Below are 15,959 nucleotides of genomic sequence, written 5' to 3' on the forward strand. Positions count from 1 at the left end.
TTTTTGAAAGCTAAGACTTCCCTAACTACAACATATTTTTACACTCTTCATAACGGGTTATCAAATGAAATGATAGCCATTGTATTTAAGAAATCCGGGTATCATCCGACAGTGATTGCTTGAGTTCTGTTGTGAACAGATTATCATGATTGGTTCAATGTATGTAAATCGCTGCGCTAAGCGAGCGGCCGAGCCAAAGGCAACACATAAACTATTTTGAGAGACCCTTGAAAGTCTGATTACTCATGCATTTCCTACGTAAACACAGACCTTTTAGCGCTCAAGGCGCTTTAAATATTTTTGAAGCCACCTTCAACAGAGAAAATTGCTTCCCAGCAAGGGACGCGCTCAGAGGTTTCAAACTTTCGTATTGTTGACGGAAAACCCCAGCAGTTGAACACACAGACTTGGCAAGCACAAAGAATGATACAATTTGGGCCATCTGCAAGCGTCGTGTACTTTTTCCTGTTGTATCTTGCGGCAAATCTGTCTCTGGTTTGTTCTGTAAGAAGTCCAAAAACACTGTACATAGGTGGTTTGTTTCCAATGACGGGTTCTTCAGCAGCGTATGCGGGCGAGGGACTTCTTCGTGTGAGTAAGCTTGCGATTAACATGGTGAACAATCGCTCCGATGTGCTACCCGACTACCGATTACAACTCGTATGGAATGATACAAAGGTATTTATAATGAACTGCATTCTTGTTACTTAATTATGTTTCTTAGGGCATAATGGCACACAGTAAAACTTGCTTGATTTTCATGTAAAAAGTAACAGAAACTATTTGCCTCTGAAACTTTATATGGCTTGTGTTGAACAGTATTTCGTGCCATTTATTGTCAATGCTTGAGTACTTTGAAAACTATACCTTGACCTCTTTGACACTTAACTCCGTAACATGCACGATTATGCGTGGATAATTTTAAAGTGATCTGGCAAAATTGATACGAGCGATTTTGGTGCTCTTAAAACTTCACAGTTCGCGATTTTACGGTGAATTATTCGCATGCTGGTTTGTTTAGAAATACCTTTGATCACCCTTGTGCCGTGCACGTAGCCATGAAATATAAACACGTATTATTCTGTTCCAAAAAAAATTTGGCTTTCCGGAATGACGTAAAGTGTACTTGACTAACAAACGGTCAAATATATTGTGATGAATTCACTCTGGCACAAACATGTCGGCCAACTAAAGAATTTTGCTATGTATAGTTTTATACGAAACAGTTGTTTGAAGTTGTAACTATTTTAATATCCAACATTGTTTGTTGAAACGCGTGTCTTTACCACAACTCAAATAAATTTCAGCTGAGCAAAAAAAGAAATGTGACAATCGCAAATTCACCATCAATCGTTATCTTTGACTGCCGAGAAATAAGCGCAAAATGTAGTTCTATTAAAATTACAATCTAAGGAACGCCACAACATTCAACCATTTTATCGTTGAACTGCCGTGTAAACAGAACGTGATGAAATTTTGACCTTGTGGTAAGCAATTTTCAGGATATGAGTTTTTCTTTGTTTGCCAGTTCTCTTAGCTTTTGTGTTTCAAGTTTGAAGGCTGGATTACATGCAGGGTCAAATCATCCACAACCAATAATGGTTTAACCGAGGCTAACTCAGACACAACACACCGGTTACAAAGTTTTAAAACACTTTATTTTATTTAATGAATTGTTTAGAACGTTAGGAAGGTAAATCACTATGTATAATTTTAATAACTAATATCCAAATGACATTCATTTGACATTAAACTATGTAACACACATAATGCCTGCACTGTAAAAATCACAGGGAAATTTAAAGAGTTGATATAACTGCAGTGTATGCTTCAGCGAACAACGACAGCCTCCGGAACGTACTTGCTCACAGTGAAGTTGATGTGTGGATACTTTTCGTCTTTGTAAATTGAAGTAACGACCAATTTTAAAAGAAGATACGGCGTGATCAGAATTCAGTTGACAGAGACATTTAAAGAGTAAATGAAAAATAAAATATTTCACAGTACTGCCCAAAAGTTTTTTTCGATTCATATTTTATCCACGGAAACAACATTTCGTGACTCAAAGTTAAAAAAAATCTACTCTTATCCGGCCGGATGTTTTTCAATTGTTCTAGAAAGCTACTTATCAAAATGCATGTCACACAGATTTCAATCTTATCTTCGGATTTGCAAATCTTTCATTTTGATTGAAAGTTTTTGTCAGCTATACCAAATTTTTCAATGTCTTTTAACATAAGCCAGGGAAAAGTAGTGCATCGCAGAAATGATTTAATTCCTATATTTAATGCAGCATGTGCCGGAAGAGTCGAGTCCAGCACACTTAACTCAGCGTCAAGTTATTTATGAATTTAAACGTCGGCAGTGTACGCACTGCGGTGTGGTTATGCGTTCAGGCATGCGAATTGTTTCCGGGGTTACTAAACGGTTTTGACAACTCGCAATTTATTATTTTCAGGAGGCACGAGATTAACTTAATATTTTTTCTCTTAGAGTGGGACTTTATCGGTGAGGTTACACCTCTTAGCCGCCTCTTGAATCCTCAGATATAAACTCAAGTTTGGCTGTTCAAAACAAAGCTACCAAGTCGTATTTCCTGTGGCATGAAAGATACCGAGCATTGCTTTCTTATAATGATCCAAGACAATGGCATTAGCTTAAGTCATATTTACGATGCTTCTACTTTAAGCCTTTTAATTACTTTTGTGTAATCGTCACGAAAATACAATCCCTTTTTTATTAACAAAGCCGGTCACTTGAACGGGCATGAATGACTCAGCAAACTGAAATAATTTCATCCAGATTCTGAACAGTCTAGAGCCATGAATATATCGTTTGTCGGTTATTTTCTATCTTCGTGAAAGACCGTGTTAAACGGTTAAAGCTTCAGTGGACATCTACCTGGCGCCAGCTTTGTTTCAGTTGGAAACAAAATTAAGACAGTTAATTACGAGTGACAGCCCTGCTTGCGTCGCTGATGAACTTTCAATAATTTGGGTTTCGCAGCTAAACCAAAAACAACGAAAGTGCGCCTGCCAAATGACAACAAGCTGCACAGAAAGTTATAACCAATCAGAACTCAAAGCAAAAGCATGCGATCCGTGCCAAGCGCGGGAAAACGTGTAACACGTGTTAAGCGCGGGAAACGTACAACCAATGCCATGCGCGGCAAAACACGTGTAAGACAAGTCACGATCGGCTGCTCCTGATTGGTAAAAAAGAAACCCAGCATTTGCCCTGACTGGTTAAAACAAAACGTTGAATGAATTCTTGTTAAAACTAATGATCTATTTTCGTTACAATAGGCCATTTTCTTGAAGGCATCATTTTATTACAACTATCAGTATGCAGTATGCAGGATGTTTGTCCCATGAACCTAGTTTAATGGCCTTAGCTCCCACGAGTCTCCTGTAGCTCAGTGGTAGAGCATCTGAACTAGTAATCGGAAGGTCTTAGGTTCGACTCCTGATAGGAGCACTCGGATTTCTTTTTTCCGAGTATGCCTGCGTCACTTTCTGGAACAATCATCATTCTCAACTATCAGAATTCATTTCGTTTTCCTTTTCAAATTCAAATTGTGTAATCTCAGTGGACAGCAAAGAACAAAAGCTCCAATTAGCATGAGAACAAAAACAGGATTCTGGTAGTTGTAGTAAAATGACGCCATAGTGAAAATATCCTTTTCTCCAGTGAATGGATTCGGATCACGATTGAATGAACGAACGAACAAAGAAATGAATGATACCTGAGAAAATATAAGTCCTTGGCAGTTTGTTACTTGCCTTTATGTAGTTTTAGAGATATGGCAGCTTTTAAAAAAGACTTTGTCGACGGGACATGCTTTGAATAGTTCTGTCAGCACCATCAACTTACTTGATTTTATTGTATTTGCTTCAGTGTGATCCAGGGCATGCGACAAATGTGCTTTATGAGTCCCTGTACAAGAGCCCTCAATTGCAAATGATAATGCTCCTGGGCCCAGCCTGTTCATCTGCTACTCGCGCAACTGCTCAGACCGGGAGACTCTGGAACCTACTACAGGTAAAGAGTCCGTATTGTCAACATGATCGTCAAAACAAATGTGGATTGCTTTCACAGTCAGGGTTTTCTTTTCTTTTTTTTCCATGACCAGCAGAAACCATGTCAGGTATTTTCAGTCGCATTTTCATAAGTAGAACCAGAAAAGCGTTGCCTTACTTTTTAATACAAGTTCTGGGTTGCGTCGCGGAAAAAAATTACAAAAAGCTTATTAGTTCTTTTTTTTTTTTCGACCTCCAAGAATTCAACTCACATCACCTTTTATGATGTGATTGGCTGATTAAGTGTATAAGGAAAGGTATTAGTAGGCATGTTTGCCTCCCCCCCCCCCAAAAAAAAAAAAAAAACATAAATCAAACAGACTAAAACCCACGTGACATAAACCCTTTACGTTATTCAGGTATCATATGCCTCCACCGCCGTTGATCTGTCTAACAAAGAGAAGTACCCCTTGCTATACAGCATTGTACCACCCGACTCTGCTCAGAACAGCGCCAGGATGGCTTTCCTAAAACACTTTCACTGGAAAAGAATAGCTACTATCCGACAAAACGAATACATTTTTGATGAGGTAAGACGATGGCTTAAAGCTAAACGCTTAACTTCTTCCCCTACCTCTCCGCCCCGGAGATTTGGTACTATATCTCTCAGTTTATAATTATTTGTAGCATACAAGAGGATAGTGTTTGGCGCGCTCTGATTGGTTGTTCAACCCCGGATAGTACTCGCTATTTATTTGAGAGGCACAGGCCTCCCACCAGTGAGTCCGGGTTTTAGTCCTGTGCTAGACATGTCGGTTCCCAGTTTAATGTGTCCTCTCATTGCCCTTGAGCGTTTTTTTTTTCTCTCCCCCTTTTCCTCCCCCCCCCCCCCCCCTTACCATTCAGCCATCTTTTGTGAGTCGTATTTGAGTCGCATCCAGCAGACTTTAAATTACAGATAAAACTCTGCACTCCGTTCGACTATTATGCCATGCACGTCTCAACGTAAAGTGTATTACTTGTTATATATGTGGAAACTGGGCTGGCTGAAATGCGACTTACAAAGGCTGATTTAAACGGTACGACTTTTTCGTTGGCGACGTAATGATGACAAGCCTACGATAGGAATTCTCTCGTGGAAAACAAAGATACAACTTCCTCACTATTATCGTGCACGAAACGTAAAATGTCACGCTAGGATTTGAAATATATCTCGCTCCTTTATGTTGTTTACCAGGAGATAAGGAGATCCTAGAAACAAGATTGGTGTAAAAGCGGTTATCTAACCATGCAAACTAAACATGGAAAATCGTACTCTTACTCAATCTCGTACTCGTAGCCTCTGAAGGTTTTGCAAACAGCACGCGCGTACGACAGTGGTAAGCAACAGCCGTAATATCTGAATCCACCTTAAACTGGACCTGTCACATGCACAATAACCTGTGAGTGATGTGATTTTCCTCTCTTTTAAAAGTATTATTGCGAATCAAGAATTGCTCTTCAAACAGTTGTTGAAAATCCAGCCAGGACAATTACGTACAGCTTGTGACAGTCGTATGTTCTATCAGGCCTGCGAAATAAATCCGATTCATTTTAATTATGATTATATTTTGCAGGTTATGGACATGTTCCAAGAAAGTCTTGTAAACGAGGGCTTTCAGCTAATAGCTGCGGAAACATTCAGGGATGATCCTAAGTCTCGTATTGAGACCCTCAAAGTAAGCCTGTCTTTAAACCTGCAAAATCAATCTTTTACAACCTTTATATGGCTAACGAATCCTAAAATGCATTTCTATTAAACGCAGTGGCTTTTAATTTCTTTTTGAATAGAAGAAAGACGCCCGCATCATCGTGGGAATGTTTTACGAAGACCAGGCTCGAAAAGTGCTATGTGAGGTAACTGAATTGCAGTTAATTACAATCCAACTCTCGAATCCTTGAGCGAGGCCATTCAATTAGCAGCCTGATGCGCAGACATTCTTTCGCTTGCTACGTCAAGCACGCATTCCTCCCCACCTTAGTGAACAATAGTTTCCTGTGGTTTTGTTAATTACGCTGACTTTTTGATTTTTTTTGCGTGAATTTTATTGTGTCAAAAATCGATACGGGTAGCACAAAACACCAATCTTATTTGAAATTGGAAATGCTAATGATTGGGCGAATCGCTAATTCTTGGATGTGGAAAGTCACTTCGCAATTCTGATTGGCTACAAGAGCTCAGTACTGAACGTGATTTTGGCGCGATCATATCCATCAATAAATCTCGGTATGTATGAACTGAAAAGCAGTTTGCACTTTAGATACTGTGTTTGAAACCCTCTGAAAACCTGACCGTTCAAATAACAGCTACTGAACAGTACTTTTTCTTTGGAGCTGTTTGTTTTGTTTTGATAAAAGTTCTTTTTGTTCCGTTTTGTTATTGTGAACTTGTTTGGTCAAAGTTTCTTTCCTTTGTGCTCGAAGGCGTTTAAACAAGGCATTTATGGAGAACATTACATGTGGCTACTTCTCGACTGGTTTGACAACAAACAATGGTGGCTGGTGAAAGATGAAAAAGTTGATTGTACACAGGAGCAGATGAACCAGGCAGCGGAGGGCTACTTCTCTATTGAGAGCGCAAGAATTGTATCAAACAACAAAACTACCATATCAGGAATGGTGAGCCATACATTCGTCAAACTTCCAAATGTTTAGTACACAGCTAAATAATTAATCTTTCCGCGCGAGTCATGCATTTTTTGTATTTTGACTTTTAATTTCTTCATTGAACTTTTCTCTCCCGTTTCAACTTCCCCTCCTCCCACTTATCTGCCCCCGGATCTCTGCGGATAAATTCCGTTGGACAAAACGTAAATCCCGAAGAGGAGATCGAATGAACGAGGAAATTCCGAGTTGGGACTGGGAGAGACTCTCGCCCTGTGCGCTCGCAAGTCTCGTCTGCGCCTCCTGTCAGTGCTTCTTGGTTCCACACTCGTCACTTGACGATATCTCGAGAAAAGGAGACTTTGAAATAGAGACTGTTTTGCAGCTCAAATGTTTAGATATCCACTTTTTAAGAACAAAAGTAGCGAAAAGAAAAAAGGTATATTCTATTTCTGACCAGCAGATGCAGCAATTTTGTTTTACACTAAAATCTAAATCATAGCCTATTTCACGCTAAAATGGCTGAAAACAGTACGCTGGTTAGCTTCTGTTTTAGACGCAGAAACTGTTCATAGATGTTTTATAGGTTTATGCAGTGAGAAGGCGTCGTGTATACTCCTGTAATTGTAATTCTGAGAACTTCGTATAGGGAAGAGAACTAGGCTCTTTTTGTAATGATAAGAAATTTCTCTTTTGTGACGAATAAGAACTTTTTTTGCCTTATTTCTGTACAGACTTCAGAACAGTTCCTACAAAGTTACGACAAGCCGACAAAAAACAGGACGAACCTTTTCATACCTTTTGCGTTCGACTCGGTGTGGGTGCTCGCTTTGACTCTGAACAACTCCATTAATAAAGTTCGCACGAAGCTAAACAGGTCTTTGGAGGATTTCAACTACAGAGATAGCGACATGGTGCAAAGCTTCAGAGAGACGCTGGAGAAATTGGAATTCCAAGGGATAACTGTAAGCATTAAAGGCTCCTTTTTAAAAACTGATACAACTTGACAGATTTTGTCGTGCACACGAGAGAATAAGACTTTTTAAATGCAGGCTCATTTACTTATCAAGGAAAAAATGCTCGTGAACTAGAGCCTCTGATTTCTGCATACTTAAAAAGATGAACAGGTTTTGCTGTCTCAAGTATCAGTAGAAAGAAATGGAAAGTGATTATTTTTAAAAGAAAGACTTCTAGGAAATGTAATTTAAATCGTTTGTCACGTGAATACTCAGCAACATGACAAACACAAACTGGATAACACAACGAACCAATCACAACTCGAAGCCAAAAGTGTAGCCGGTGTATATTAAGCGCGGGAAAAGTACGTAAGCTACCCAAGTCATGATTTTTTTTGGAGTGGTTCCCATTGGTTGAAAAATCAGCTTGTTCACTGTGATTGGTTAAAGTACTTTTCCCGATAACGTTTATGTCAAAAAACACTAGAAACAAGCAAATGTGGAAATCGCAAAACTACTCAGTTAAAGTTAGGGTGGAAATTGAACCTCCTTTGGTGCTTTTTTGTTTGTTTGTTTTCCCGTAGGGAACTGTAAAATTTACAAAGTCGGGTGAAAGAACACGGCCTGCTTGCATTAAACAAATGCAGGGTGAGTACGAAACAAAATATAACGACTCTATTAAACCATTTCCTTTCTACTTATTTATTATAATACTTTTTAAATTTATGTAATAACTGTCGTTTTATTTTTAAACAGCTGGCAGTTCTAAAGTAGTGGGCGTGTACTTTCCTGACGACGACAAAATTGTGTTCAGCGGTGCTGATGTGTTATGGCAAGGTAGGTTTTGTATTACACAATGAAATTGCTAGGTAAAAGCAACGTCTGATTAACCACATTTCCAAGACAGACTTTAAACGATCACTGTCTTGAAAAGCAGCAGTTATCATATGAAGTAAATTGTTTCCATTGTTCTTTTTTTTTTTTTTTTTTTTAATTTCTCTCATTTTTCTTTTCCAAGGTGGCAAGCCCCCTTCTGACGGTAAACTCATCGTCTATGAGATACAGTACGTGTCCACTCCATTATTTTGTGTCATTGTCACCTTAGCAAGTGGTGGCATTCTCCTTGCGCTGTACTTTCTTTGGTTTAATATCGTTCGAAGAAAACACAGGTGAGAGGCTGAAATAATGTTAAGTTTCATTTTAACTCGTGCAATTACTGGAGAATAAAATGCCTAAATGCGCATTTTCACTTTCAAGTGGGTTCTTGTCATTTTTTTCGAGTGCTTTACTAAAGAATCACACTGTCGACTCATTCTGTGACAGAGCTACTAAGCGTATGGTTGACAATCTCTCTACTTGCTGCATATCTTGTATCTAAAGAATGCTCACAGTCCTATGTTTAGTTATGAATTTCTCGAACCTAATCGTTGAAGTTTAAGATGCCTCTTTCACTTTTGAGCATGACAAAAGTTCTTTCTTTCGTGTTCTTTTACAGGTACATCAAGTTATCAGGTCCAACCTTGAACAACTTGATCATCCTTGGATGCGTGTTGATTTACATATCTGTGTACATGATCGCCATCGATGGTAGAAGAGTGGATACAGACATACTAGCAGGACTGTGTATGGTAAGACTACCACTGTACATAAACTGCCTTGAAACGAATTAGTTGACGTACTAACACCTACAACAGCCAAGGTCACATTTCAAAATTTGTCCAAGATTACGATTGTATGCTCATGCGCCACGCACTTTTGAGATGCCCTTCCAAGATCTTCGGTTCAACCTACGTGAAGAGTGAGGATTTTAACAACATTACCACCCTGTCACAGTACCAGTTTTTTTTTTAAACTCCAGGCCCCGGTTGTTCAAAGAGCGGATAACTTTATCAAGCGGGTAAGTCGCTATCCAGCGTATAAAATGTACGTATTGGTTGGAGTACATTTTATCCGCTGGATGGCGATTTATCCACTGGACAGAGTTATCCGCTCTTTGGACAAACGGTACCAGGCCGGCAGTTAAATGCGTGGTCTCTGGGTTGGTACACATGTTGTATCCTCGGTATCTAAGGTAGGCCAAAATATGGAAATTATCTTACTTGCCAAAGGAGTCCTGGGAAATAAAGTTCTCACAAGAGACAGGATTTTTTCAAAGTGCTCCTTCTTGAGAAGTTGTCTCAAAGCCAAAGAAATCGACGAACTTCAGCCGGATGCGGCAAATCGGTCCGGCTGTAGAGGCATTAAAACCAGGAAATTCAAAACAAACATATAGACTTGAACAGACCCCACTCCCGACATTTTGATTTATAAAACATGTATCTCTCATTTTATATCCAATGTGCGCCCCAGGATGCGCGCTCTGGTAAAATTCACCCCTGTTAAATATGACATGTATAGCTCGGTGGAGAAGGAGCAACTCTTGTTGAAGTTCAATCATGCCGATGGGCGATGTGGTTGTTCCAACTATAAGCTGTAAGATGAAACCTCTCTGTGAAACGATCTTCCTTTTCAGGCTCGAGGTTATCTTCTTTCTGTTGGATACAGTTTAGCAGTTGGCGCAATGTTTTCAAAGACATGGAGGGTTTACCAGGTCTTCCGCAACGCCAAACCCAAGCGAAAGGTAATGACAATGGACAGTTGATGGTAACGAATTTCAAACCGCGCATTTTTCATTTAGTATTCACAACTATCATAGGACATAAAACGTCAGTGTGTCGATAAACAAACACTTCCTTAGTCAGTTTACAAGAGCGCTAACTATTTATTTTTTTCCTAGAAGAAATGTCGATACGTAGAATTTTCGAAGGAACCTTATTCTTTTCAGCTAAAAGTATAAGGATTCGAGTCAGTACAGTTTGTGCTATCATCGAAGACTGGAGATAACTAAACCGCGGACAGATGAGCTCATAGTCTGCAATTACTGCCGTCTGTCATCGTTTTCTGCCGTTCGAGGCGTTCGCAAACGCCACTAGCTTATGAGAGCAATGAGGGACAGCTGTATTCGCAGGCTAGGAACCCCTTAAAGGAAGTTTAGACTTGACGTCATTAATGCTATCAATCTGTTCTGGATAAATGAATCATTTAATTTCAACATTATCTTGTTGCATTTCAAATTTTTGTTTTTTGTTTTTAGGTTTTCACAGACAAGGAGCTCACAGGAGTGGTAGTATTGTTGGTTGTGATTGATATTCTGGTGATTTCACTGTGGATTGGAGTGGATATGCCTAAGATAGTCACCACTACATTAGAGTCACAGGTTAGTATGAACACATTGATCAGAATTACCATTGGAAATTATAGAAAATTGGACAAGAGGAAAAGGAATGAACCAAACGCCATCTTCTATTCTCGCTGCGTCATCATCGGCATCACATGTAAACTGAGTACTCAGGTACAGCGGAATAGGAAGTATGCCCAATGGAAAGGTACTGGCATTTACTCTAAGGCATTTGCTGCGGTAGCTTACTTGAAGGGTTTACTTGGTGACTGCTACCTGCATTGCATTGTGGGTACATTAAAGTGAAACTTGTGTTTTAGCTTGTGCAATCATTTTCACTCTTGTAACGGTTGCGAGTTTGATTATCACGGTGGATTGGGTGCGCATTTGACCTCGGCAAGGTAACTTATGTGCAGCAAAAAATTTGCTTCAAAATCAGTTACCGAGGTAAATCGCTTTTACCAAGGTGCGTATAACCACGGCAACTGTCCTTTACTTCTAGACAAAAAGAAATCTTTGATTTAATTTTCTTTTAGGTGAAAGATGAGCCTCATCTAAGAACCATTCCACAGCAGCAGTATTGCTCTTCAAAATATTTCACCACGTGGCTGTACATACTGCTGGGATACAAGCTCCTCTTGCTGCTCATTGGCTGTTTTATTGCGTGGGCCACACGCAAGGTCAAAGTCCACTCGCTCAATGATTCGCGTTGGGTTGGCATGAGTGTGTATAATATAGTACTGTGCGTTATTGTGGGGATGCCGCTGTCCTTCCTGATTGAGGGGCACGTGGACGCTCTTGTGGCCTGCTCCTCATTTTTTCTGCTGCTTCCCTCGACAACAACCCTGTGTTTACTCTTTGTTCCAAAGGTCAGTAGGAGATAAGGCTTTTTATTTATCAGACAGCCTCTAGCTCAGGATAGAGTGGTTTTCAATCGGAGTGTCAAAAGTGTTTTCGCGTTTGTTATGGCTTTGCTCTAGCTCGCTCTGTGATTGGTTGGCAAAACTCGCGCCACTTTCTGATCTAATGAGATGTAAACCAATCGTATCTTCCTCGCACGCGTCTTCCCGCGCTTGACGCCGGCTACATGTGCATGTTTCGCAGTTTGATTGGCTCACTGCGCTTTTTGCGTCTCCTGTGATTGACCAGAGTGATTCAAAATACTTTCCTTTTAATTGGTCTTCAGACGATCAAATTGTAAACCACTGTATGAGTAATAACTACTTGTAAGTGCGAGAGAGGGCCAAATTTCTTGATAAAATTCAACACAGGATATACAGATCAGAACATTCCGCCCTTCTCTTCTCATCTCTTCTTGTTTACTCTGCTTTGCTTCACTGTAACCTTCTCCATTCCACTCTCCTCTCCTTTTCTCTCCAGTCCCTTCCCCTGCCCTTCCTTTCTCTCCCCTCCTCCCCTCTCTTTCTCTCCCCCTCCTTCCCCCTTCTTTCTTGTCCTTTATTTGTCTCTACCCTACAACCTCCATCCAAGTCACTTCTTCACTTCACTTCGCTTCACTTCACTTCACTTCACTTCACTTCACTTCACTTCACTTCACTTCACTTCACTTCACTTCACTTCATTTCACTTCACTTCACTCTAATTGGCTTTTCTTTCCTTTGCATTACTTTTCTCGAGGTAATGTTTCTTGGATTTATCAATGAATTGAAAAACCTCTTTTTATCTTGTTTCGCAGATTATCAAACTCAAGAATGACGTAGAAGAGTTGCTCCGTCTTCAGTCCCTATCTGCCTCAAATAGAACTGTCGTGAGTACTGCAAGCACAAATAGTAACAGTTCCCATAAAACGTCGGTGAATGACCCCTTTGCTGTCACGAGACTTCAACAGGAAATAGCGACACTAAAGCAGGAAATACGAGCGATCAAGGGCAAAGATGATGAAGACACGGGGCAGAATTTGTCGATTAGGATTGAGGAACCTGTTGAAAATGGCAGGGAAGAGAGGACGTTGCCACAGCCGGAGAGCAAGCCTGTCCCACGCTCTCCAAGACCACAGCTTGGAAAACGCTCCGTTACCTGTCACACCGCGAAAGAATTAGGCGTTAATACAGGACGGAAACGGCGAAGATCCAGTTCGTTCTCCGGTCCTTACTTGCAGCGGCGATCACTCGATCTCGGCTCTTTGTTCTCGGAGCTCGCAGACCCTCTGTTAGTCCTGAAAACGGAGAACAGGGAACTGCAGAGAAAATTGCAGGAAGCCAAAATTTCTGAGACTGGCAAAATTGTTAAGGTGTTGTCCGAAAACGCGCAGCTTCACAAGAAAATTGATGAACTGAACGTCAAGAACTCGCCGAGTGACGAGGCCGAGAAGATGTCACGTCTGCTGAAAGAAAATGCAGAGCTGAAGAGGCAGCTGGGAGAAGTGAGCATTTTAAATTCGGCGTGGTGCGATGTGACACCTCGTCTAACAAGAAAGCAGAACGAAGAGAGAAAGATTTCCAAAGATCTTAGAGAGGTAGGAGCAGCAAGTTGTTTAATATTGATTTCTAGTAATAATGTATATCTGATGTGCATAAAAGGCGTCATAAATTGGGAAAGCAGTGGAAACAAGGGAATCGTAAAAAAACCCCCAAGAATCCCGTATGGTGCATTCCCTTCATTTTGTTCCCTTCTAAATACCTCGCTCGCTAATTAACTCCTGCACTCCAGCCATCCTTTAATCACCAACATTCTTATATACATGAGTAGATTACTTCGCTTGACAGTTATAACAAATGATACTTTCAACACAGTTAATGCTAGAAAACTAAATAAATACAATAAAATAAATCACGTTATTCAAGTGTCAATGTATTTAGCGCAAAGCACTGATTGAGGACACTTTCCAGATCGAACTGGAAGTTAGAAATGTTGGTTTTTTAGTAACCAAATAACTATTCTCTATTAACAGAATATTTAGCTTTGTAATGAAAATGTTCAAAACTTTATCTTCTTTTGGAGGCCGATGCTGCCAGCATCTCTTACCAGTTACATGGACAATTGGACAAAGAGCAAATTGATTTCTAAGCCGATCAGAACTAAGAAAATGCGTCTTCTTGCGCTCGCACCAAAATCAAATTAAAAAATCAAATCATTTTATGTCACACTCTTTGGTTAGTGATCATACAAGAGAGAAGCGTGTCACGTGTCTTTGCTTCGAGTTCTCATTGGTTCTTGCATTGCTTTGTTAGCCCTCTATTCAGTTTTATTTGCCGTCATAATATAACTGTCAATTTTCGAAAGCTGCTCTATTTTGTTACACACAGATGATAAAGATTAGACATCTTTGTATTTTCCGCAGCTCCAGCATCTGCTCAATGTTGACCTCGGAGGCAGGCGACCCGGCTCTTTCGGCCCATCGTCGTTAAGCCGACCTCCTCCCATTGGTCGCTCACAGTCATCGAGCGATTTACAGATCAGCTGGAACGGAAACAACCCGACTGAAAAGAAACCAACGATCAGCCCTCTAGCAAGAGGAGAGGCAAAAAGGTTTAGTTTTGACAGCGTCAGCAAGAAGCAGAGAACAGGGATAGCATTAAGGGTAACTGATACCGAAAGTGATCGCGAATTTACGCCAGAGTCACCCAAGACTGAGAGAACTGAATCAGGAAGTACAAGCCCAACCACTGCTCGCAGAGATAACATAGATGGCTGCGAGTCTGATGTCGGAGCGGAGAGGGTTAATGCAGGTTTTAGCGATGAAGACGAAAGTGTGGAAGATCCTTTCACTGATGCACACAATTCCAACTTTTTAGACAAATATACCACAGAGGAAAGTCGAATTGAAAATTCTAAAAATGAAATTGTAGAAGTTCGTACATCACAAGATGCTAAAGAGCAGCCTCAAGGCATCGTGAATCATGTGTTAAATCAAAAGAGGGAAACTCCAAACCTTCCCTGGGCAACAGTGACTGTACATGAACCGGTTAAGTCCACAAATGACCCCAAGGTGGAAGCCCTTGGAGATAACGCATCAAATGGCACCTTATTTGGTCAGGGCAGTCCGAAACAGTCAGGAGCCACGGTCACTCGTGACATGGCGGACTCTTCAAAAAGTGGACTTAATGACACGCCAAGGATCCAGAAACCAATAAATCGGGACGAACATTCGTCCGCAAACTTGGCTAAACCCGTTTCAGCTCCAAAACCAGTTGAACTTAATATTGGCTCTACAACTGAAGCTATTCCTAGTTCTCTTATTATAACCAACTTTGATGCTGTAATTGATAAAAATAGCAATCTACGGAGAAGTGAAAAGGTAAAGAATATACTGGCCGTTAATAGCTCACAAGTCAACGGTTCTTCCGAAGAAGCTGGGGCCATTGCAAGCCAAGGCCTAGCCTTAGACTGGACACAAGGTTCAGACAGACATGACGAAGGTGTTGAGGATGAAGATTATGTTGCTAACCAAGGAAGTCCAAGAGATGTACCGGCTTATAAGAAAAAGACAAACAAGAAAAAAGAGAAGGCAAAAAACGGCAAGATAGAGAAAACTTTCTTTGTTTAAACTATCTTTGTTATTACCACCTTTTAGTTGCATAACGCTACTGGACAATTAAGTTAATATAAAACTGACTCTAAAACATGAGTAAAATTTGCTTTATTCCTATAGTGAGCGTGTTAGGTACCGAAGGGGAATGGAAAGGGGGTGGGGAGGGGGGGGGGGGGGTAGCGCAAAGAACCAAGGACGCTTTGGGACGCTTACCATTCATTCCCTGGATGACTCATGCCCAGTCGTCTCTCCTGCTTTTTCGCGCGAGGGCTGATCACCCCCAACACCCCCCCTCCCCCCTCCGCCCCTCATACCCGCGCGCTTCTCTTTCCTCCTCGAGTGCTCATTCCCCCTCGTGCTTACCTCCTCTCAAAGACAAGAGAGACGACTGGGGACGAGTCAGCTTCCTTGGTCCTTCTCAAATGTAAAGGTCTTTCTCTACCCAGGTGAAAAGCCAAAGATCAAAAGCGTTTACATGATGGCGCACGAAGCGAAGAGAATGGAAATGGAAATTTTGCCCAAATGGAACGATTATTTCAGATGGAACGGAAAAAGGTGGAGGACCTCCTTAGGTCGTCGGCTTGTTTCGAAAAATGTGCGGCTAATCCGCGCGTCAACGGGTTGAACCGAAA

The 15,959-nt window shown here is 40.8% G+C and overlaps 1 protein-coding gene across 1 annotated transcript; it reads left to right on the top strand.

Moving 5' to 3' along the window:
• Positions 1-83: 83 nt before the first annotated feature.
• On the top strand, positions 84-15,444 carry LOC146472056 (gamma-aminobutyric acid type B receptor subunit 1-like). Its single transcript, XM_085120619.1, has 16 exons — positions 84-678; positions 3,898-4,041; positions 4,439-4,609; positions 5,636-5,737; positions 5,850-5,915; positions 6,483-6,677; positions 7,397-7,627; positions 8,203-8,266; positions 8,375-8,455; positions 8,637-8,787; positions 9,114-9,246; positions 10,131-10,238; positions 10,752-10,874; positions 11,372-11,704; positions 12,532-13,311; positions 14,137-15,444. The coding sequence occupies exons 1-16, from the start codon at positions 424-426 to the stop codon at positions 15,340-15,342; spliced, it is 4,143 nt and encodes a 1,380-aa protein (XP_084976745.1). The 5' UTR covers positions 84-423; the 3' UTR covers positions 15,343-15,444.
• The last annotated feature ends 515 nt before the right edge of the window (positions 15,445-15,959 follow it).

The sequence above is a fragment of the Pavona decussata genome, unplaced genomic scaffold (genome assembly GCF_977016875.1).
Source record: "Pavona decussata unplaced genomic scaffold, jaPavDecu1.1 SCAFFOLD_102, whole genome shotgun sequence".
In the NCBI taxonomy this organism is placed as follows: domain Eukaryota; kingdom Metazoa; phylum Cnidaria; class Anthozoa; order Scleractinia; family Agariciidae; genus Pavona; species Pavona decussata.